Source organism: Botryllus schlosseri, chromosome 9 (assembly GCF_051294905.1).
Source record: "Botryllus schlosseri isolate E-star chromosome 9, Bs_hap1, whole genome shotgun sequence".
Classification (NCBI taxonomy): domain Eukaryota; kingdom Metazoa; phylum Chordata; class Ascidiacea; order Stolidobranchia; family Styelidae; genus Botryllus; species Botryllus schlosseri.
In genome coordinates, this window is record NC_137244.1 from 21623233 (window position 1) to 21646223 (window position 22991).

The 22991-nt window shown below is 40.5% G+C and overlaps 2 protein-coding genes across 2 annotated transcripts; one reads left to right on the forward strand and one right to left on the reverse strand.

Moving 5' to 3' along the window:
- Window positions 1-7322: 7322 nt before the first annotated feature.
- Window positions 7323-11478, reverse strand: LOC145446871 (peroxidase-like). Its single transcript, XM_080325244.1, has one exon. The coding sequence runs from the start codon at window positions 11255-11257 to the stop codon at window positions 8654-8656; it is 2604 nt and encodes an 867-aa protein (XP_080181370.1). The 5' UTR covers window positions 11258-11478; the 3' UTR covers window positions 7323-8653.
- A 7130-nt stretch (window positions 11479-18608) lies between these two features.
- Window positions 18609-20171, forward strand: LOC145446730 (zinc finger BED domain-containing protein 5-like). The gene has a single exon (XM_080325079.1). It carries the CDS (start codon window positions 18609-18611, stop codon window positions 20169-20171), a length of 1563 nt encoding a protein of 520 aa, XP_080181205.1.
- Window positions 20172-22991: the final 2820 nt, after the last annotated feature.

Sequence of the window (22991 nt, forward strand, 5' to 3'; positions counted from 1 at the left end):
CTGCGAACGCAGCAAAACTGCTGTAGTGGCGCGTAATAGCGTACTGATTAGATCGGGGGTCGGCAACCTTTGGTATGCAGCGTGCCAAAATATCGGAAAATGTCAAAAATATTACCAACTGGCATGCCAAGCATTTTTCAATTTGTCTCATTTAGCGTTTCAAGCAAGGAATCCCACCAGTCGCTTATCTGCAGCTGACAGCGGCATCGCTTAAACCAGTGATTCTTACAGTATTGGTCCCGTAGGGTGTAGATTTGGTCGCTACCGCACTACAGACCTATTGCCTAATGTACGTAATATTTGCATCATTTAATAGTCGCGCACTGGTCGATCTTCTGTGGTCGCTTTGGTCGTTTCCAAGTCCACTGTGTTCGTCACCATAGCCAATAAGTGGCAGGCCCATCACTGATGTTACATCGATATGGCCTGATGATGAAACATGTGCGGCTGTCGTTGCTTCAGATATGTTGGAATCGCTTATACCCTTACACGTATCAAACGAGACTTGAATAATATATCCTTTCGTGAGACGAACACAATTCCAAATTCGCATTTCGACACGGGACTAAGTTTTCTTTTGCTGGTCTCGGTCGATACGTGTCGCTCAAGCTGCGGGCGTCGGACTATTCGGCGCCGGTCATTTTGACGCCCGTACAATAGACATATCAGTGGGTATTTTATTTCAAGGTTTTATCGCAGCGCACTAGTCGCATGTTGCCCGAAACGTGCATCTCCCAGCGCCGTGGTTGGGAACCTTTTTCGTATGAAGAGCTATTGTTGCGGTTGCCCTATATTTTCCATTTTTCCTCCATAAGAGCCGTACATGTTAATCAATTCTCACGTCACAATTGACCATTAGTGACGTCATGGTAGTATTAATTCGAACGCACTACATGGGATTCGTCGTGGGTGCTATATTTTCTCCGTAATAACTGGTAGGATAAATCATCCTGTAATTGTGCAATTCTTCGTAAATAGCTCAGGATTTATAATAATTGATATTAATCTAATACAACGATATATAGCACTGTTTCCTAAAATCTAAATATTGATCAACTTCTCAATTCGACAGTAACATGAACGTTGCATTACGCACGCCTACATTTTAACGGCAGTACTAGGAAGCTACTTCTCAACGAAAACGTGGATAGCGAAGCGTTGTTTGTAATTTAGATTTGTAATTGGAATGTCACTTTCGAGGCAGTTCATTTCTCGGCGTAGATCAGAAAGACAATCTGTATTTGAAAACAATATTGTCATATATTAACCTGGATCAATCAACGTATGGTGCAATACAAGAGTACGTATAGCGCGCGAGATCGGGTACATCAAATTCGTGAGGGATATTGGTCGCTGCCGCTACAGCAACTTAAATTTGAGGATTTTGTAAAGGGGTCCGAGGCCTTAACCCTGGATACGCCCCTGCCTCTCAAATACATGTTTATGCTGCCATGATAATAATTATTCAGGCCGTTTAGAAAATTTACCAACAAGTTGCTGCGATATCGATAAAATTAAGTACGAAATTAAAAAGATGCTAAAGAGCCATATATTATACCCAAAAGAGCCATATATGGCTCGCGAGCCATAGGTTCCCGACTATACTGTCCTAGCGTGAAAATGACCAGTGCCGAAATGCTGATTCATAAAATAGTCGCGTTCCCGCAGACTGCACAGCGCACACTCCTAGACTAGAGCATCCAAACGGTTTCATACGATACTATAGGCTGTCGTATATACATTTTAGAACCGTGGTTCTCAACCTTTTTCACCCCACGGACCGGTGAAATTTCAAAACATATTTGCCGGACCGGTGGACTTTAAAAAATTGAAATCAACCGAAAATATAACGTATACAACCGTTTTTGCAATCATATGGAGCTAGCGAGTCACATTTTGAAGGTTTCGATCGTACTTTCATGATGGTATCCATATGATTTTACGGTAGTGATTACGCTGAGACGAGGTAAGATTTCCCCTTTCCCATATAGACGCGCTACCGCCCAGAGTCGTCTACAGTCTTTCGCGCCGAAGGTCGTCTATTTAACTGATCACACCAACTCGAATGCTATTCTTCTATACGACAATAGCGAGAGAAGGATTGTGACGGAGTCGAACCTAGCACCTTGGCGTGCTACCTTGCTCATTGCCCACTAATCACCAGACGTAGGCTACTCTGGCTACTACGAATACAACGCACCGCACGAAAACATCTGACAACAGCTATACCTGGCCATCCATGAAATCAGGGCTAAAAAAGCACTTCATCAACCCCCCAAAAATGTTGATCTTTGGCCACACATAGGGTTCTGGGGATTCTTCCCCCCACAAGAGCCCGCAGTAGGATTGATGTTTTCACCAGTAGTTGGGAGTATATGTATTCTACTCAGTGTAGGTAGAGAGTTTATGTCACCTAATCGCACCCAGCGCGAAAATTTTCCATAATTCTTGACTGAATCGGTCAATAATATTAATAATTTTTAATTGCAATATCTATTGCTATAATTTATCTTCTAAGAATTATCAGATTTCTTGGTAGAGCTGGGTGATGTGTCGTCTTCTTCACTGGAAAATATTTTATCTCTGTAGTATGGCATTCATCCTGCGGGGCACAGATTGCCAGGACAGCGAGATTCGGAGCCAGGCATTTAGGCGCCGATGGACAATTAGATATATATATATCGAAGTTTTCGGTCAACAAAGGGCAGTCGTATTCGGACAAGGTTTTCTCGCGGCCGAAATTTTAGCACATGATTCGGATTCCCGTGTTAGCTTAAACTTCATTGTGTTGGTGGGTCGTGGGGCGGTATTGGCTGGCGCTGAAATGCCTATTTTTAAAAATCATGTGTAATTCTTGGGGGAAGGACACCCAATAATGAAGACATTATGTGATACTAAATCGCGCCAAGCGCGAATTTTATTTTAAAAACTTGGATAAAGTTTCAAAAATTTCTTATGTTATTTATGTTCATTCACGAAATAATTTTAGACCCCTCCAAGCTCGGCCCCGCTCCAATTGGGGGGTTTGGGGCGCGGCAGTTAGTTGTCCCGCACAAAATGAATTATTCGAAAACGAATAATCGCGCAAATTAGTGAATCAGCTTATACTGGTCGCTTGGATGTCGTCAAATAACACGGTTGAACTTCAAATCAAATCGAACATGTTTCCAGACCTATTATTACCTCACGAAGATCTGAATCAGTTTAAACTTTGTTGTTGTATTTATTTTTTCAATGGACAAGCCTTCAACATATTGTATCTTGATATTAAAGTATAAAATTGTAATATACCTGGCGGACCGGCAGAAAAGTCGTTGCGGACCGGTGGTTGAGAACCACTGTTTTAGAGGGTTTCCCACAATAAAATCAAGAAAGGCAGTCCCGGTAAATCGCGCGGAGCGCGAAAGAGATTTTCAAGTTGAAACTGCTGATTTACATAGAAAAATCGTTGTCATTTTGAAAACTTATGTTACATGTCTTACAACAAACATGGTTATAATATATCGTGTGCGTCAAAACATTTTGCGTGCCGTGAAAAACAGCTCGCGTACCACTTGGTTAGATAGTACACGGCTGCAACAGCAATGGACCGTCAAAGGAATCGCAATAAAGAAAATGGGCCTGGTGTAAAATGATGATGGGAGTTTAATTTATCGACTTTAACAAGTCGTTTCGATTCCTCCTTCCTTTTTACCTTATTTTAATTCTTGTAGAATCTTGAATCGAAGAAAAGATATATTTGAAATGATGATGTCGCACCATGCATATTTTGTGGAGATAGTTACGTTCTCGATCAATTGATCGATGAAGGGACGACGGAAAATCTCACTCGCAATAAGAAGATTTAATCGATGTATGACGCTCGGCGAAATGTACATTAGTGTAGTCCAGGGGTTCTCAAAGGGTGGGCCACAGAGCATTTTGAGGTGGGCCACAGAGCAATTTAGAAAATTTCAGAATTAATGTATAAGTTTAATTATATCTCTTATATTATTCGCTAAAAATATATTCGTATTATCTAATCATACGTAGGCTACATAAAGCTTTTCATCCGACTCTGATTAGACGTAGTGGCACGCATGAAGTCAGCATGTACAAATCGAAAACGTTAGGGAGAAACGGTGGCTTTTTCTACTGGCTATGACAACCTATGGCTAACAGCAACTAAAATAATTTCAAGCGTATAATAACTGGAAGATAATGCTGAAGTAACCAAGTATTCCGGCAGGGTCATATGTCGTATTACGTTGAAAGGGGTATGCAATGAACTCGCAATGAAGTGCAATTGATGTACAGATTTACTGTACTTCGGCAAGCCGTATTATTGCAAGCTAAACATAGCCATAATTGTGAATTATTAGCAACTTCTGGCGGAGGTATACTGCACCACCGCAACAACGAATCTTAATGGATTCAGGATTTATCGGAGCGCATTAATCTTTGAAGTTGGTTTAAAATGTCCGGCCTGGAAGTCATTGCACATACTGAAAGTGCCACAGGAATTGATTGTATCATTGGATTGAATACTCTGACATCGCAACTTTAGTTAATTTGGTACAAGACATACAAAAGTACATCATGCACATTGAAAATTCTTTCTCCACCTCTCTGTAGGTCCCCATTCACCAATGAATTGTCTGATGCTGGCCCAGAATGAAAATAAGATTCCCCACAATAGTATCACAAAAGTACCAATCACACAGTACAGGATCTGATCATTGTGTTTCGTGACGCGAATGGAGCAGCGGACGAAAATAATCTACTTAAGAGTTTTAGCTTATGATCTACCAGGGCCGTAATTGCCGCACCCACATCCCCAATTGGGGGAGCTCGAAGAGGCCCAAGATTACTTCGTTGGTCGTATGTTGAAGGATATTTATTCAACTTGAATTCTTTTTTCGCGCTTCGCGCGATTTCATATCCCGGGAGATCGAGATTTAAATATCATCAGTTAAAGAAAAATGCGCATATTTTAGAGAAATAGGCATATCGGTGCTGTCCGTGACCACGAATTAAACAGGATTATGACTCCAATATATCAGGTGGGCCACAGCACATTTTTAAATCTGAAAATGGGCCACGGCCAAGAAACGGCTGAGAACCCCTGGTGTAGTCGCATGCGTCAGCGTCAACCTTCCAGGAAACTCGAAAGTTCTATATCCCGCAAAACCGACACAGCGGGGAATAGTTAATTTACCAAGCATTGTGATTGGCGGAATCGATTCACAATTCACGCTTGAGTTCACGAAAAGCGTACGTGAAGAATACCAAGTAACATATTGGAGTTGGGCACAACAATTCTAGTACTCAGAACCAAGTATTGGAAGTACTGGAAGTATTCTGTCAACGAAAATTGTAGTTTCATTTTCCTCGCTTCTTTCATGCTACCCTTTCTTAAATCCAGTGTGCATGCCTTTTATTTACATGCTGTATGCCGAGGTGGGTGTCTGATTAAAAGACTACTCCAAGTCGTTTCGGCACCCTCCTATCTTTTCATTATATCGCAATCTTATGGTGTATTGATGTGATGGAAATTTTAATAAATGATGATGACGATGACCACAAACGACAACTTTGTGAATTTCTAATCTACCCGCATCATTGTGACGAATTACAAGAAATGGGTAATACGGCATAAAATACCTTTAGTGAGATGTATACTTAGGGTTACAATATTTTGGAAATCTGAAAAGAGGACACTTTTTCATAATGTTCAGACTTACAGTACTGGAGTAAAATCCTGAAAAAATGGTAAATTTTTCCGATGTAGTGGTCAGTTGACTAAAAAGATGTCATTTTTCTGACGCAAGTCCCGAAAACCGGACTGTCACTTGGCCAGTAATTTCCCATATATCAATACTATTTCAACGTACATTTTACTATAGATAACTAACCTACGTAGGTTAGTTATCTATAATTTAACCAAAATTCTAAAAAAAGAGGACAAATCTTCTTAAAAGAGTACGTTTGGTAACCCTAGGTAGGCTATATTTATAATTATAATGACCAATATTTTCTTCGTGGTCGCATGAGAGGTACATATTTGAACTTTCAAAGTCATTCATGATGATATGATGACGTCATAGTGCGAGATACTCGACTGTATTCGAAGAGCGATTCTCGATTTGGAATCAACTCATCCAGGTTTCCGATTTTTCCCAATCCCAAACAACATATCTCTAGTTGTAATTTTGTTACGATTGCCGCAGGGAACCGCGCATATATGCGCAACGCACTTTCCCGCCGAACTATGGTTACGAGAATACTAAACTATCGAGCAACATTCAACCAAATAAAATCAAAACCGCGGTATCGAATATTTATCTGCAAAATCCAAATCATAGACCGTGAAATTCTCTCGAAGATTTGCACGTTAGCAGAATAGGCTTATCTCGTCGCAACGCGTGACTGAGAAGGTCGAACGTGACGCTGGATTTCAGAGTCACGCGAAAATCTAGCGCGTGTGCCTGTGCAGTAGGGTTCAATTCCAACCTGTGGAAACAGAGTTATTGCCGTGAAAAAATTTGGATTACGAATAAAATAGTGTTTACGGTAGGGTTGCCATACGTCCGGAATTTCCCCGACATGTCCGGAATTTCACTGTTCAAACTTGCGTCCGGGAGGAATTTCTAAAATATGCCTAAATGTCCGGAATTTTGAAGGCTTGACATGGGCTTATAAGTATTTAGTAAATCATCATAATAACATTAATTTGGGGGATATTTATGCTACATGATATTTTTATTCGATATGCGCGCGATTTACTATCACATTTATTGATTTTAATATGGGGACTACCTTTACGGTGACCAATTCTTTGATTATTTATTATAGTGGTGCCCACCGTAAATGCTATTTTATTCAAATCCAAATTTTTCAACGTCAATAACTCCGCTTCCACTGGTTGGAATTAAACCAAATTTGGTGAACATCATCTCTATAGACAATCTAATACTTTCATGGGGTGAACAGGAAATTTTCAAAGTTTTTGTTATTTATTTCTATATAATAAATATAAACTTTCTTCTCCTGTAGCAATGCGGCTACTGGTTGGAATTGAACCTAATTTGGTGTGTAGGCTTAAATTAGGTAACTCTACAATTTTATCAAGTAGCCAGTACGATTTGCGAAAAAAGTCAGTTTTGAAGACCCGTACTGTGCAGTAGGCGTCAGCGTGCTGAATTTTCCTGCGAATTGCCTCTCCACCAAAAATCCACCAATTCTATTCTAAAAATCTATTAACTTCATTCGATAATCCAATTCCACGAATACTTCAACGTCATCAACAGCTTCCCAAACCCAATTGTCATATCCGAGTCCGATTATTTGTCACATTTGCAAAATTTAATATAACTCTTGCCAATCGAGGATGTAATGTCAAAAAGAATATAGTGGCCGATACAGTGTACCGTCACGTATATGTCAAAATACATTTATTTTGTTGCTTATTAGCAGTGCACTGTACAGTGTGCAGTTGTACGTACACCCATAAGTCGTACAGTACACAAGCGGGACAAACATAACATTGATAAGTCAGTGATTGCATATACTTATACCAAACAATAAATTGTCACGTTCTATTACTATACTACAACGTATAGCCTACGCTTACTTTTTTGCATTTATAAATTTTAACCACTGACGTATGATATCTTCACACCGAAGATATGGGGATGGGAGTATACGTTGGGCTGGGCAACAATCGAGCATCTGAGCGATTAGATTTAGATCCCGTATCGCTGCTAAGCCTCCAGTCGAGTATTCGAGTATCACTCATTGTGACGTCACAAGATTGTGGATGGCTTGGAAAGCTCGAATATGTACCGTTCATGCGATCACAAAGAATATTACGCTCGTTATCCACCACGCTAATGAGAATTCGGTAGTTTTTTAACAATACCTATATTTCATTGCACTTCGTTTCGTGACAAGGCATTTCGGTATAGATCACTTCCTCTCAGAAATGTCATTTCCACATACATATAACGCACGTACTGCGTATAGCTTTGTTCCTATATCTTTTGGATGCTGTGCCTGTGATACGATCAACCGAGAGGCTTTCGCAGGAGAAAAAAAACTAAGGACACTATAATTGTCGATGGTAATATTGCTCTTCGTGGGAAGGGGGCATAGTTTCAGTTCTTGACAAAACCACGTTAATCAGCTCGAATCATTACAATTAAAACTCGATTCGGATTAGAACACTCGAATAAATTTGCCCAGTCCTAGTGCCAAGAGAGAACTTTTCGTTCAGACGTGAAAAGAAAAATATGAACCCACGCTATTTCGTACCGAAATCAGAAGCCCAAACATAAATAGCTAAAGCGCAGGCCGCAGGGCGTCTAGATTCGAATACAAAACATCGGAAACAAACACAACAACAATGTAATATTCAGGGTAATGCAATATATCACTGATATCGTGTCATATTACATTCAAAAGTTCTTACTTGTCATGTTTACCTCACAAAGACAGAATTAACTACATTTGGAGCAGAATTTCGAGAGTAAGGTCGCAGAATATCTTATAAACGAAAAGTGAACCACGCGACACATCGACATACGCCGGTTTACATTCTCAAGTTCAGTAGCTTATCCGAATTTATCGGCAACGTCTACGATCGCTGGAAGAGGTCATCACAATTCACAACGATTTAAAAATCACAGCACTTGTTGTAGTTTTTACAATATTGTTTGGCAGTATCAATCACTGTTAAAGGCAATGGTCCTATATAGTATATACCAGGTTCGTCGCAACATATGCCGTAATCATGACATAGTTTTTTGGACACGTCTTTAACAGGATATGGAGCCACAGAATATACGTTGGGCATCGATGTCGGTCTGGTGGTTGAAGGTATATCATAGTTATTTTCTCTTCGACACAAAGCTCTAACTTTATATCGGTGGCACATCGTACCGCTTATCTGATCACGATCTCTGCATGCAAAGCCGTCGGGGCCGAACTTGTAAAATACATCGCCTGTCTCTGATGCGAATGACTCCCCGTCAGTAGTTTTCGCTTGTATGGCAATGATGTCGCGGCACGGAAATCCGCCAGATCCAATCGACTGACTTTCGATCCAGTCAGTCCATTTGGTTCTATCGGATGCTTGAAAGGGAAAATCCGTCCTTCGATTTGTGTGACAGGAAAATCGAATTTGAACGGGCTCATTTCTCGCTGTATACCTCAATTCGTAATTTACCAATTTTCCACAGACGTCGTCTGGACGAGAAGCACGTACTTTTGATAACTCGGTATTGGCATTTACTGTGATTGCCCTTCTTGAGCCGGTGACAAACCAAGCGGTCCAACCTACGTTAGAATGAATAGGGTAAGTATGTCCTGTTGAGTCTGCTGCTCGGATGTTCCACTGCGTTAAATCAAGTTTATCAACGTTGCCGCAGTTCATCAGACCGTCAAGCTTTCCTCCTTTCATTTGTAGTGGAGTTCTTGGCACATACTTCATATCCTCACCAGTTTCACATAAAATGTTCGCAAGGCCGACCTTCCGTATTGCCCGTAATTGAGAGACGGTAAAGGAGTGAGTTTCGTCGCCAAACTCGTGCCATAATCGGTCTCCCATTCTGAGATTTCGCATTGTGTACGATAAAATACAAGCAAATGTCGGCCCGACAACTCCACCCATTACATGATTTTCCGCCAACCCTCCTACGTAGAGATCAATGTCATCAACTGTGTCGTATGTAGACTGTAGTTTCTGAACGACATGGCGAGGAATCTTGTCGAGCAAATCGGTGAAGGATAAGGCTCTCTTATAACCGCAGAACTCTCTGTATTTGTTGTAGCCTGGTAAACCGTGATCCCGACCTCGTTGAATGTTCACGGCGAACAGGTCCATTCCGTGCGAGCTGCCTCTTGGGGCCATCAGCTGGTTGCGTATAGCGTTCACAAAGTCTGTATCTGTTTTCTCAGCGTTATCAATCATAAAACCTCGTAGCAAGGCACCAGCACCACCGCTTCCTTTTTCCGTGAATGGTATGCTGTTGAAAAATGATTGGTTTGTCATCATCGGAGATATTTTGTGAACATTGAAAAACGCTGTCGGTCTGCTCATCATTCCTGAAACCTGACTGTGACCGTAACGAAACGCCGCTGTAGCGAATTCATTCGTTATAGACGAGTCGTATCTGCTATCATAGCCATTCCAGTAACCGTAATCGGTCAAGGTCAGTCCGAATCTCTTCATGAATATGGGTCCAACCAGAGGCGGAAGATATTCCCGGTACGTTATTGATTGGATGATTGCGGACACAATTCTTCTTGTCTCGAAGTAGACTTTGTCACTATTCCAATGAGGGTTTTGGTTCTTCAGTCCTCTGCTCAACAAATTATGATAACGTGCAAAAGCGGTTTGTATTGCAATCAGTCCTGCATTTTCGCCGACTCGTCCGTCTCCTGCCACGGGGCATGGCGAATCGGCTGGTCTCTTCACCTTGGCGTTACATTGGGTTGCGGAAGAGACGGCCGAACCTGGTACATCGCTCTGCTTCGGTAAATTTTTGAATTTTGCATCGTTTGGATTCTTGATTAACAGAAGTTCACCCGATTTCGAGGCGCGGTCTCTCAAATCGTTCGCTTCCTCATCTGATCTTCCATACATGAATGTTCCGTCAATAAAACTGGACATTGTGTTGGTTTGCTCCCTGTATCGGAAAGTGCAACGGTTTTGAGATTTCGCCGCCTTTGATCTTGGCAGATTGATACATTTTTTCCGACCAAACATCCTCAATGCGTCGTCCAGTGATAATGGAATATTCACACACTCGTTAGCTGGAGATTCGCAGTTGCAATCCAGGTCTTTACCTGTACTGGCCTTAACCATGGGAGTATGTGTAATATCGTGAGCCAATAGTTGGCCATACAGCGCATGTAAATGCGACACGGTGCTATCTCGGGGTTGTGGAGTCGATTCCTTCATTTTGTTTGATATAACTCGCGGTGACGGTAGACGACCACGTTTCGGTTTACTCATACCGTCTTCGTATTCTGCTGGTAGCATACGTCGTAGCACCGTATTGGCAGCTCCCCAAGTTGGGTGCTGCATGTTATTACACGTTCCGTCCAATTGTCGATATTTTCCCCTTTGGTCGCACACTGGTGAGGCTATCGTTTCGCAGGATGTTGAGCTAGCGTCTGGGTATTCCCATGTCATTGAATTAGATCCGGTGGCTAACAACAAGATACCCATACTAGTGCAGTACACACTCCAGAAAATATATTTCGGGGATGTCATTCTTTCGATCGGAGAACGCTCAACTGACTACTTGTACGACGAAGAGGCACAGTTGTATATATTGGCTGCTTGACAGCAAATTTTTGCGTTTTGTTCAGAATATCCTCAGGCACACTGGCGATAATTAAATAACTTATTATATCTTTTCCACGCCGAAAATATTTAGTTCATTTTCTTAGAAGACAATAGCTCGGTAACTGAGTAAAAATTCCCGTAACAGTTCAACGATAAAATCATCAAGGACTATGGAAATACGGGATGATTAATAGATATAGAAGTTGCTAAATTTCACCGTAGGGCATCATCTTCACTTCAAGGTGTCACAGCATACAAATTTTGTGGCGAGATTTCCGTACACGATTCACCGATCGAGGCAGGCACGATGGGAAATCGGAGTCATAGCTCTATGAAGATTTAAGCGGTCTATATTTAAATTCATTAAAATATTGGCGTGGAATTGTTCATATGGAACATTATCCGATCCGTCAAATCTGCACTAGCGTCTCATGTGCGCCTAAGCCAAACAAATTAAGGAATCAGTTGCGTCATCGTCACGCATTCCAGAAAACCTGAAACTTGCAAAACCGACACAGTGACATCGATTCACAATTTACGGTCGACTTCAGTTCACGAAAAACGTCAGTGAAGACTACCAGCACGTAACATAATATGGGCTGGACAGTACAATTCGAGTAATGTTGTTGTTTTGGAATTGATGATGCTTGGACTGCTGTGGTCATTTATACACCACCTACGTCGCTCGGACTAGAATTTGCAACCCATTGGTGTTGCAGCTGTGGAACGTTATTATCGCTAACTCGTCACCATTAACTTAAATAAGAATAAAGTATTGATCTGAATGATTCAAGTCGAGTAAAGTGAGAAATGACTTTTTATTCTTACTACCATTAAACCCGTGCTATCTCGATTGGTCGTGCCACAGCGTCAGAAGCATATAGCACAAAGCTATACGTACGTTAGTGGAAACGATATTTCTGCTAAGTATAGCCTAGTGATCAACCCTCATGATTGTCACGAAGCGGAATGAAGTAGTTATGGTCGGAAAAATACCATAATCTTCAAAGCGATGTATAATTGGCGTTTTGTCTTTGCGGAGAGTGGACGTAAGAAAGAACCTTGGTATTTTACGGCCCTCGGATCAAACTCGACCCGCGACGCGAGTCAAACTCGACCAGCGACGCGAGTCTGACCGGTCCGCGAACAGTTGTTTGGAATTTGGAAAATAAAACCTGATTTTGTATTGTAACGCGTGGACTACATCCATAGGTTCTGTTCTGTCCAAGGAGACTGTGTTGGGTGCTATAGTCAATTAGCGGGATACGTGGAAAACTGTTTACGAGAGTATGGCTTGATCTTGAAAATGTGTCTACCTTTTATTACACAAAATGGTTTGATGTCAGGACGAGATTTGTTTGAAATTGGTTTCTCTGGAAAGCTTCCGCAGATAATAATTATTGGGTAGATTAGCGGGGGGAAAGCGGAACCTTGACTGCCGCACCCCATATTTTTGTAACGCATAAATTTATAGAAATGAATCCAACGTTATGCGCTTTTGTAGAAGAACCGTATGCTTTGTTGGGATGCTTTGATCTAGTGGTGTGTAACAGGTGGGTGCGCTACTATTATACACAGGTATTCCTGGGCTGACATTTTTCGCGCCGAAACACACAAAGACATGAAGTTTGGGCCAACATGCAACTGGTCAAAGTGTGGTGCCATAAATATAGGCGGCGATAAAACATTGACCCAAAATCACCGTTGCTATACGGTTGGTCAAAACCTCCTATATTTATGTGTCCGTACTTCGAAATATTAGCTGCGAATAATCTCCACCTTTCAATGTGCGACCTGCAGAGAAAAATGACGAATGTCTATTTGAAATCACCTGTGTCACACATGTTTCACAGAACTGCGTCACGTACAACTGACTGCCTTATATCTATTTCATTCATGGCCGAGATGCCAATAAAACTTGGATTTGGGTCGCGGTTTAAAAAGTTTTAAGAGCCACTCACTGAATTAAAGTCACAGGCCACTTTTTCCATGTATACAGTATAGTTCAAATCTTGTTTGCTGTCATTGTTACATTATGATTTATATACCAGGGGTATCAAACTCAACTTGCGTCGCGGGCCGAATTGAAATCTTCAGAGCACTCGCGGGCCGGACCATGCAGTCAAATGATTTCAAAATGTTAATCCATGCTCTTGTTTTTCACTTGAATTCTCAATTATCAAGCCTATATGCATAATAACTATGGACCATGCGGTTCCATTCTGCCAACACCTGTATTCACAAACGATGGAAACGGTAAAATTACGATTGGCCGGTTTAATAGTTATATAGACGGCGGTTTTATACCGACGATATACGTTCGCATGTTGCTATCATTGCTTTGTTTTAGTCGATATCCGACAATAGTGGTGTGTATGCATTGTGAGGAATACCAGCGATTTAACCGTAAACGCAGACGTCGAAATTTGACTCATTATTACGGCAAGTCTTCGCAACTTTTTAACTTTTTTTTACATCTCCTGGGAGCTTCCTAAATACTCAGAGTTTCTGTAGCATGGTGTTTTAAGCTGTTTGACGAAGTTATATATCGAAACTTTTTGCAACTTTTTCTATCTTTTCATGCAACTTTTTACTACAACTTTTATCGAGTATTGCGCAGAATGTAAAGGCGTTATTAAAAAATGAATAATGCTATAAAACTATCTCTAGTATGGCCCTCTCTTTGATTTGCTCAACAAAGAGCTGTGTGATGGATTAGCTTCTTCTCAAATCTTATCTATCATCATTGATGGTTTGTTAGCAATTTTATCATTTCAATACATCGATGACGCAATGGCTTGCAAGCTAGACGTTCAAAAAACACAGCCAAGCATGACAGTGCCTCAACTACATATTAATAAATAGCTTGTTTGATTCACTGCCGTATAAATTTGAGGTCCTTTCCCTTTTGACGGACACGGACGCCCAGACGAGACCGCTGATAATTTTTACTGGGTCACCTTTTCAGGCTATTGATTTTGTTAAAGTCACCAACACTTGAGTTTCGCTGCAATGTCTTCTGTCAAGTTTGCAAACCTATAGGAGGTTGGGGATTTGATAATTGACTTGTTGTATGGGATATCGCTTTGCTGTTTGCCTTTTTGCGGACAATTATTTCCGCATTGCGTTATCTTTTTGATATGTAATTTTCGGCTGTCTTGCTATGCCGTCCGTGAAATGGGAAAGTACAAAATCTGAGAGCTCTACACTCTGCAGGAGTTGACTGCTAAATGCTATGGTCAAGTAGGTTTGAAACCTAAAGAACATAAACATGTATGCGTGATCAGCAAATAGCGGAGAAAGAAACGAAAAATGCAGATGCCCTTCAAATCGTAATTATATAAATTATAAGTGCAACTTTTTACTGCAACTTTTACCAAAATTAAATGCAACTTGCCCACGATTTAAGTGCAACAAAAAGTTGCCGTACTCATTATCAATATATCGCGATTCGGGTTTCTCTGGTTGTGTGAGTCCTAGGAGAAAAAAGAGTGCGACCACAGATATTTAAATATTATTTTTGTGTTATAATTATGTTATACATGTAACCTGCATATACCGGTTTCTAACTGACGTTTTCACTTCTGTAAATAACTACTTTTTGATTAATTTTCTCATAAAACTGTGAACTCACTGTGCACTTTTTTGCCTTCTCGGAATTGGGTGTCTACGGCAGCGACTCGTTGCTGATAGTGACTACAGTGTGGCCTATATTCGACATTTGCTGTGTTGAGGGATTATGTAATGAAAGTATTTGGTACTAAAAATCTCAACATCCGTGAAAAATGTGCTGGATAATACAGACAATTTGCAGAATCGCGTCGAGGACCGCGGACGAAACCCTCTGGCGCGCCGTATGTTTGACACCCCTAAATTACACGATCTGGGCTTTTAATTGTTGGTGTCATACTTTTCCATATCCTTAATTCGTACAACAAGTCAAATCTGTGCATGTAATAAGCAGTCATCCTCACCCAGAAGTGATGTGTACGGGCATATCCAGAGCAAAGAAAGTTTGACGACGTATATGTCATAGTTTCAAGAAGATTTGGAGCACTAAATATTTTTTTCAATGAAGTCTGGGGTAAACTCGTCTGCTTAGTTTGTGGTGAGCAGATCGCCGTATTTAAGGAGTATAATTTGAGTCGACGTTATGAGAAAAAACATGCGGGGAAATACAGGTATTTGGTTGAGGCTGAGAGAGCGCGAATATTGAAAGACCTGCTAGATTAAAATTTCAACTTTTATCCCGGTCCGCCAAATATTCTCGACTTCTTATTCGGCCCTCTGGAAAATATAATTGCCCACCCTTGGGTGAAGGGGGACACATTTGAACTTTCAAAATCATCCATACTGTTGTGACTTTATGAGTGATAGCCGAATACTGAACTTGATGCAAAGCCTGATTCTCGATTATGAATCAAGTCACCCAGATTTTGTCAAGCCCGAAACACAATATCTCCAGTTATCGTTTATATATGATTTCGTTGGTTAGGGTAATCGGGCACATGCGCACTTTCCCACTGAGCTATGTTCGCTTCGGATTACCCTATTTTGATATCCGGAAAAGAGGGCACTTTTTACAAATCACAAAATTACTATATATCGGATGAGAAAACGGGTAATTTGAAAAAAGATGGCGTAATGGTGAAGCGTCCGGATTCTTGATCGGTAGGTCATGGGTTCGACCCCTCGCCGGGTCAGACCATAGACCTCATAAGTAACACTGGTATCCATGACTTCCCTGTTGGGCGCTCATACAATACTGGAATAACGTGGAGGGGTGATGCAAGACTTAGAAAGTCGTTAATGGCTATATCTGCACTTGCCTGGTCCAACGGCATATGCGTATCATGCACTCATGGTATGCATATGCACAGATCGAATGTATGTATATCATGAGTCGGTGTATATGTCGCGAAAACATCAAGGACAAAAATCAACTACGTCCTTTCCTTTTTCCTTTCCAATTACTGTTGTGTTGATGACTAAAGAAAGGTAATTCTTTCAACTTAACTCTCGATCTCGACTCCCCAAAGACCCGCTCGAACGTCCAGACTCCAGATTTCACGTTATTTATGGCTTTTTTGGTTATGGTTGTGCCTGTACCATCGCCTGGATATCAAAGCCATACAGGAGGACGAATTGCCAAAAATAAGGCAATTTGGGCGTCCTGGGAAGAAATTTTCGATTACCTGAAAAAAGAGGACAAATCCTCCTAACGGAGGACGTATGGTAAACTTGCGTTTACTAGAACACGAAACTATCTAGCAACTCGAGGTATACGCACTTGTGCGGATGAAAAAAAATTGCAGTGCGAATGGCAAACGTGGTGCGAAAGCGTGCATAGTGACAGGCATATAGTGCATCAGCAATCAAGTCTGAGCCGGCGACAAGCAGAAAAGATGACGTCAACTTGACTTTCTGCTTTCTTTTTCTGCACAATCATCATGTTGGATTCGGTTCGATCAGCACGGGCACGAATATAATAGTTCGTACCATAATTACAGACTCACATTTGCAAGTTACTGCGTAACTCAAATTAATCCACCTTTAAGGGTTCTTAAAGTATGGGTCGAAGAGGGTATAATATTGGGTCGCCATGGCACCATAGGGCGATCTGTTAATGTAGCTGTTTATATAGCTCACTGGTAAATATGTAGGCCTATGTAATATTTGTTGAATTTCTTGCGCTTTGCGCGATTGTCTATGGATAGTTTTGACATAGAAAAGGTCACCGTGTTTGGGTACAATAGTAAATAAGCGACTGACACAGAAAATGTGGCTTGATCATGAAAATGTGACGACTTTTGTATTACACAAATTGGTTCGAATTCATGACAAGATTTGTCCGACTGATTTTTCTGGAAAACACATTCGAAGACCGTCGGGATGCTTTAGTGCAGTGGTTCCCAACCGAGGGGGAATTCCCCCCTTGGGGGGAATTTTGGAATTTCTAGGGGGGAATTTGGCTTCCCGATGAGTCAAACTTACATGGTATAGAAAGTAAAGTACGAATAGCTTGTAAAATGTACCGCATTATTTGTGAAGCTTGGGTTTGCAGTTTGTCAAATACCACAGTTTCAAATTATACTCAGGCGACAAACTGAATGAGTTTTGCTTGCAAAAACAAAGTTGCTGTCATGCTGCCTAGAATATCACACGCGAATTCCCTTCGCCCGACCCCTCTGAAATGAATCAAGGCACTATACGGCACCTGTATGACAATCCAGTGTTCAAATCGGCATTGTCTTCGCAATAATAGGTGAGATATGAACTCCATTGGCCTTGGAAGTGACAATCACATTTACAAACTCATATTACCAACACAACCATTCACATTCGCGATTGCTAGGTAGCTCGCTGGGCAGTGTCAGTTTAGCGCAGCGGTTATTACCGCGGAAGGATTTCGTGAATAGTAACGGTAACCAATTTACAATTTACTCTGTTGCTGAAGTTGTTTTCCCGGTTAGTAGGAGATGATCGAACCATGCGTGGCTGCCTACAGAACAATTGAGGTATTCATGGGCAGACGCCTCTGTATTTGCAATTGGTGATCGTGGTTGGCTGCTCCTACGCATAAATTTGGCTATGCGACAGTGTGCAGTTGTTATTGATTAGTTACAAATCAAATCTTGAGAAAACGTTAAAACCGGCACCAGGACGTCTTTGCTTGCTCAATACTTGATAACGACCAAACATATAGATCAAAGTGAACCCCATTTGCTTTCGTCTGAAACGCCCGTGGTTGAGAGTATCGAGAGGTTATGAGTATATTGGACTGGGGTTTCACGATTACAAATTCATCGCGAGCTCGGTGTCTTGTCTTGGTCATCATCTAATCTTAATATTACCAAACTTTGAATGTTTGTACACATTGTAAATAATATGATCACGTTTCCAACTGTATTTGTGACAGCTTTCAATTTTGTGCTCATTAACAATCAATGTTGTGTGTTCCAACTTTCGTTTCTGAATTTTCATTAATAGGAAGTAAGCCTATATTGTTCAGCAGCGTTAAAAGGAAATATCCCTTTTACGTTTTATCTAACATGAGTATCAAAAAGAGAAAATACGTCAATTCATATATTGAATATGGCTTTATATGTATCAATAAAAATGGAGAGGAGAGACCTCAATGTGTGTTATGCGATAAAGTTCTGACAAACGATTCTTTGAGACCAACAAGTTGAAACAGCATTTACAAAATGTTCACTCACAACACAAGGATAAAAGTAGAATATTTTTCGAGCGTCACAGTTGTGCTTTGAAAAAGATGAGACTAGATTCAAATGGGGCATACTATGAAACAAGCAGAAATGCAGTGGAAGCTTCTTACTATGTTGCTTTGGAAATAGCGAGGAATAAAAAGCCTCATACGATTGGTGAAGATTTGATAAAACCTTGTGCATTAAAAATTGTTGAGCTTGTGCTTGGAAACGAAGGGAAAGAAAAAGTTGCTGCCGTTGCATTATCAAATAATACAGTTCAGAGAAGGATCGAAGACATGGCGTTAGATATAAAAGATCAAGTTATACAAGAGATTAAGTCTTCTGCGTTTGGTGTCTTTTCGATTGAACTGGATGAATCTACTGATGTTGCATCGTGTTCCCAGTTAATGGTATTTGTAAAGTATGTCCATTCAAATGCATTCAAAGAGGAGCTTCTTTTTTGTTCCTGTCTGGAAACAACTACTAAAGCTTTTAACATTTTTGAAAAAGTTTCTTCGTTCTTTGAATCCGAAGATCTTTTGTGGAAAAACGTATGTGGGTGTTGTACAGACGGAGCCCCTGCTATGCTAGGAACCCAATCTGGATTTCAAGCTCATGTTAAAAGACAAAGTCCGAATGTAAAAGGTATTCACTGGATGATTCATCGTCATGCGCTGGCTTCTAAAACGCTTCCTGCTCCATTACGCGAAGTTCTTGATCAGGTAGTTAAAATGGTCAACTTCGTTAAAGGAAGTGCTCTTAACTCCCGATTGTTCAAGAAACTGTGCGATGATATGGATGCAGATCACCAGGTACTTCTTTTTCATACGAGTACTCGTTGGCTTTCAAGGGAAAATGTTACCCAACGTGTGTTCGAGCTGAGAAACGAGCTTAAATTATTTTTTGAGGTTCAAAAGAAATCGGAATTTGTTGCATTGCTGAATGATGATGATTGGATTAGACGTCTTGCTTATTTGGTAGATATGTTTGGTCAATTGAATAAACTAAATCTGAAGATGCAAGGGAAAAACACCAATATAATACTATTTAAAGACGCTTTGAAAGCTTTCACCAGCAAACTGGACAACTGGAAGAGAAAAGTTCGATTGAGCAATGTTGCAATGTTTGAAGTATTATCATCAGTCCTGGTTGTTGATGGCAAGGAACAAATTATTCCACAGATGGAAAAAGAATTGATTTTGCAACATCTGGCGTCTCTGGAATCAGAATTCATTCGATATTTTCCCGAAATTGATGACGATGAGCTTGATTTAATCCGATGTCCATTCACATTGCCGGTGGAAAAAGTTCCTGATAAGTTGCAGGATGAATTTTTAGAACTCAAAACGGATTCTCGCGCAAGAGACTTGTTTAGGGAAAAATCAATTACCGAATTTTGGCCATTGATGTGTGATTCATATCCTAAAGTGGCCGAGAGAGCTATTAGAACTATCCTTCCGTTCGTCTCCACTTACCTATGTGAATCAGGATTTTCAACGCTTTTACAAATGAAAACAAAGCAAAGAAACAGGTTAAACGTGGAGAACGATATTCGCTGCGCTCTGTCCAATACTCTTCCACGCATTCATGAGTTGTCGAAACAAAAGCAATCACAAGCTTCACACTGATTGTTATATGGAATGCCTCTTATATTTTGAACACATTCTTTGAATAAAATTCGTTTCAGCAACGTTCATGACCATCAACTTTAGTACAAAGAGACTAAAGAGCTTATAACCACTGAGAAATACATTAAGATATTCAATGCCAACCACATTTTAGCAAACTAAATTTTAGGGGGGGAATTCAATTCGAACATTGCCGAAAAGGGGGAAAAGCACAAAAAAGGTTGGGAACCACTGCTTTAGTGTATGGGTGTGGAACGAGCGGGTGCGTACTTATTATACACATTCATTTCGTGGCCAAACCCTTCTGTGTCTCATTTCTGCCAGCAAGCATTTTTCACTCGCGGAAATACGCTGTATTTTGGATAGGAGTTCTGGATGGTTCTTATACAGACCTGGCCATCCAAGACTGACTAGACTGGGCGTTCTTGTACAAAACTCAACAACATAATATATGGCAGAAAAGGGTTTTAGTGTGCTATAGTTGAAATGAGGGGAAATGGTTGTCTTCTTCGATGATCAACAGATCACTTCGCTGCAGCTTCATCTTGCAATCGTAAAACATATTGGCCAATCCTATGAACTGTAAATCGTATTCTTACACATCTCATTTGCTTTGAAATTGACACTGTAACCATTTTTTTTGTATGTATCCGTGATTCTGAAGTTTATGCTATTTTGTTGCCTGTTTTGTTATTTTGCGATGATGAATAGAAAATTCTCTCTCTCTCTCTCTCTCTTAATGAGACTCTCGATGGCCTAAACCGGTAGCCTACTTGTTGCACATCTGAACAAAATATTGTTACGTCTATGCATTTTCTTTTTGTATTGAAATTTTCGGTTGGTTTGTGCGGATGAAATTTTTTTACAAAAAAGTGTGGATGGTGCTTAAAAGGTTGAAAAGCAGCCGATAACATCGAGTTGATATCGCACTTTGAAAGAAATATTGTTCTCGACCATTACAGGTAGAACAATGTCGGAAATTATTGTTACCTCACAGTATGGTAGTAGGGACTAGGAAGTCTAATAACTAGGGCGATTTTTTTGACCTAAAAACAGAAGATTTTGACCTAAAAATCAATATTTGGACATTTTTTGACACCAAAAAACTTAATTTTGACAAAATATTCACCTCACATATATAAATTAGGCCGTTTTCGCACATAATGTTAGAATTGTACTACTTATCTTCATTTCTGGTTGAAACTATCTATCCTTACGAAGTAGTTTGGCCTGAAAAAAAAATTTTTTGACTTAAAAACTGACAAACATGAAAAAACTATATTTTTACGAAATCTGGACCTACGAAGAATTCCAGTTACATCACGCATTATGGTAGAAATAATAACAAAAATTTGTAGTACAACGAAAGATACTTTCCTACATTCTCGGGTAGAAAGTGTCTGTCCTTACTAAGTAACTTGCCAAGAATGGAGAAAGATCGTTCAACAGCTGCAGTTGTTGACTGGCAATACTGAAGTTGCGCGTACACCGCTGGTGACACACGGTGTTGCTTCATTCTAACAATGTTGTATATGCAACACAATTTTTTATCATGCGCTTCCTGATATAGGAACCGATGTCCACGCAGTCTTGCTTCAGTTAGGACAGGGGTGCCAAATATACGGATTTCATTCGGCCCGCGAAGGAATTCTGAGTAGATTGAAAAATTCTTATATTTTCCAGCACATTTGTAACAAATGTTGAGATTTTTTGCAGGAAACACTTCCATGTTAATAGCCCCATTATAGCTCCACCCGACTGCCACGCTGTAGTTTCACTCTAGTTACCATCAGAAACAACAAGTCTGTGAAATTGACATCCAATTTCAAGAAAGTTAAAATTGCACACTAAGTTCAGAGTTTTATACAAATATGGACCAAAAAGTAGTTATTCACAGAAGCGAAAACGCCAATGCGGAAACGTTATCTGCAGTTTAGATGGGAAATATATTAGTTGCACAAATATATAATTGAAATATCTATCGTTATTATGATCGCACTGCTGTGTCACTTTCGACCTAATAGATCCCCTGACATGAGAGAAACCGGACTCGCGGTGTAATAATAATAAATCAAATTGCAACGTCCGCGGTTCCAATTAAAAATCTTGTATTTCTCACAGTGCATAGAGCTAACGCCAGATTACGGCTAAATCTAAGGGAGTATAGAATATGCCAATTTATATCGTCGTTACCGACACTGTTTTGGCGATTCTGAACTGTATTCAACTGGAGAATCATCGTATTTTTGCCAATTCCATTGTTCGCGAATCATTTGACTGGTCCGACCCGCGAGCGATCTGAAGGCTTGAATCCGGCCCGCGAGCCAATTTGAGTTTGACACCCCTGAGTTAGGATATTGCGGTACGTTGAGCATAACACCATGTCATCCTATTTGTTTCAATTGACCGTTTATGATTCACAATGAGCAGACAATGGGTCGTCCACAACGGTAGGCCTGTAAAGTAGGCTACAAGCCGTAAAATGTCAAATGATAAGTTCACCGACGGTGCACACATCTACGATACAAACGAAATGCAGGTTGCAAAAAAATTTTGACTTTTTAAACAATTTTGACAATTTTTTGACTTAACGCTACAGTTTTGACATGACAAAAAATCGCCGTAATTAAGACTAATAACAATCTGCTAGACCGGGATATTGCTTATATTTCTCATAGCTTACAGGTGTCCAGGTACAGCCTTTCAAGTTTATTTCGTGTCCAGTCCAGGCATAGCAATGGCTGTAAAGCTGTTCAGCTAAATGCTATGAAGTTTTGGGAATGCGCCTTAGACTAGGTGGAATATCTTTTGAATATTGGC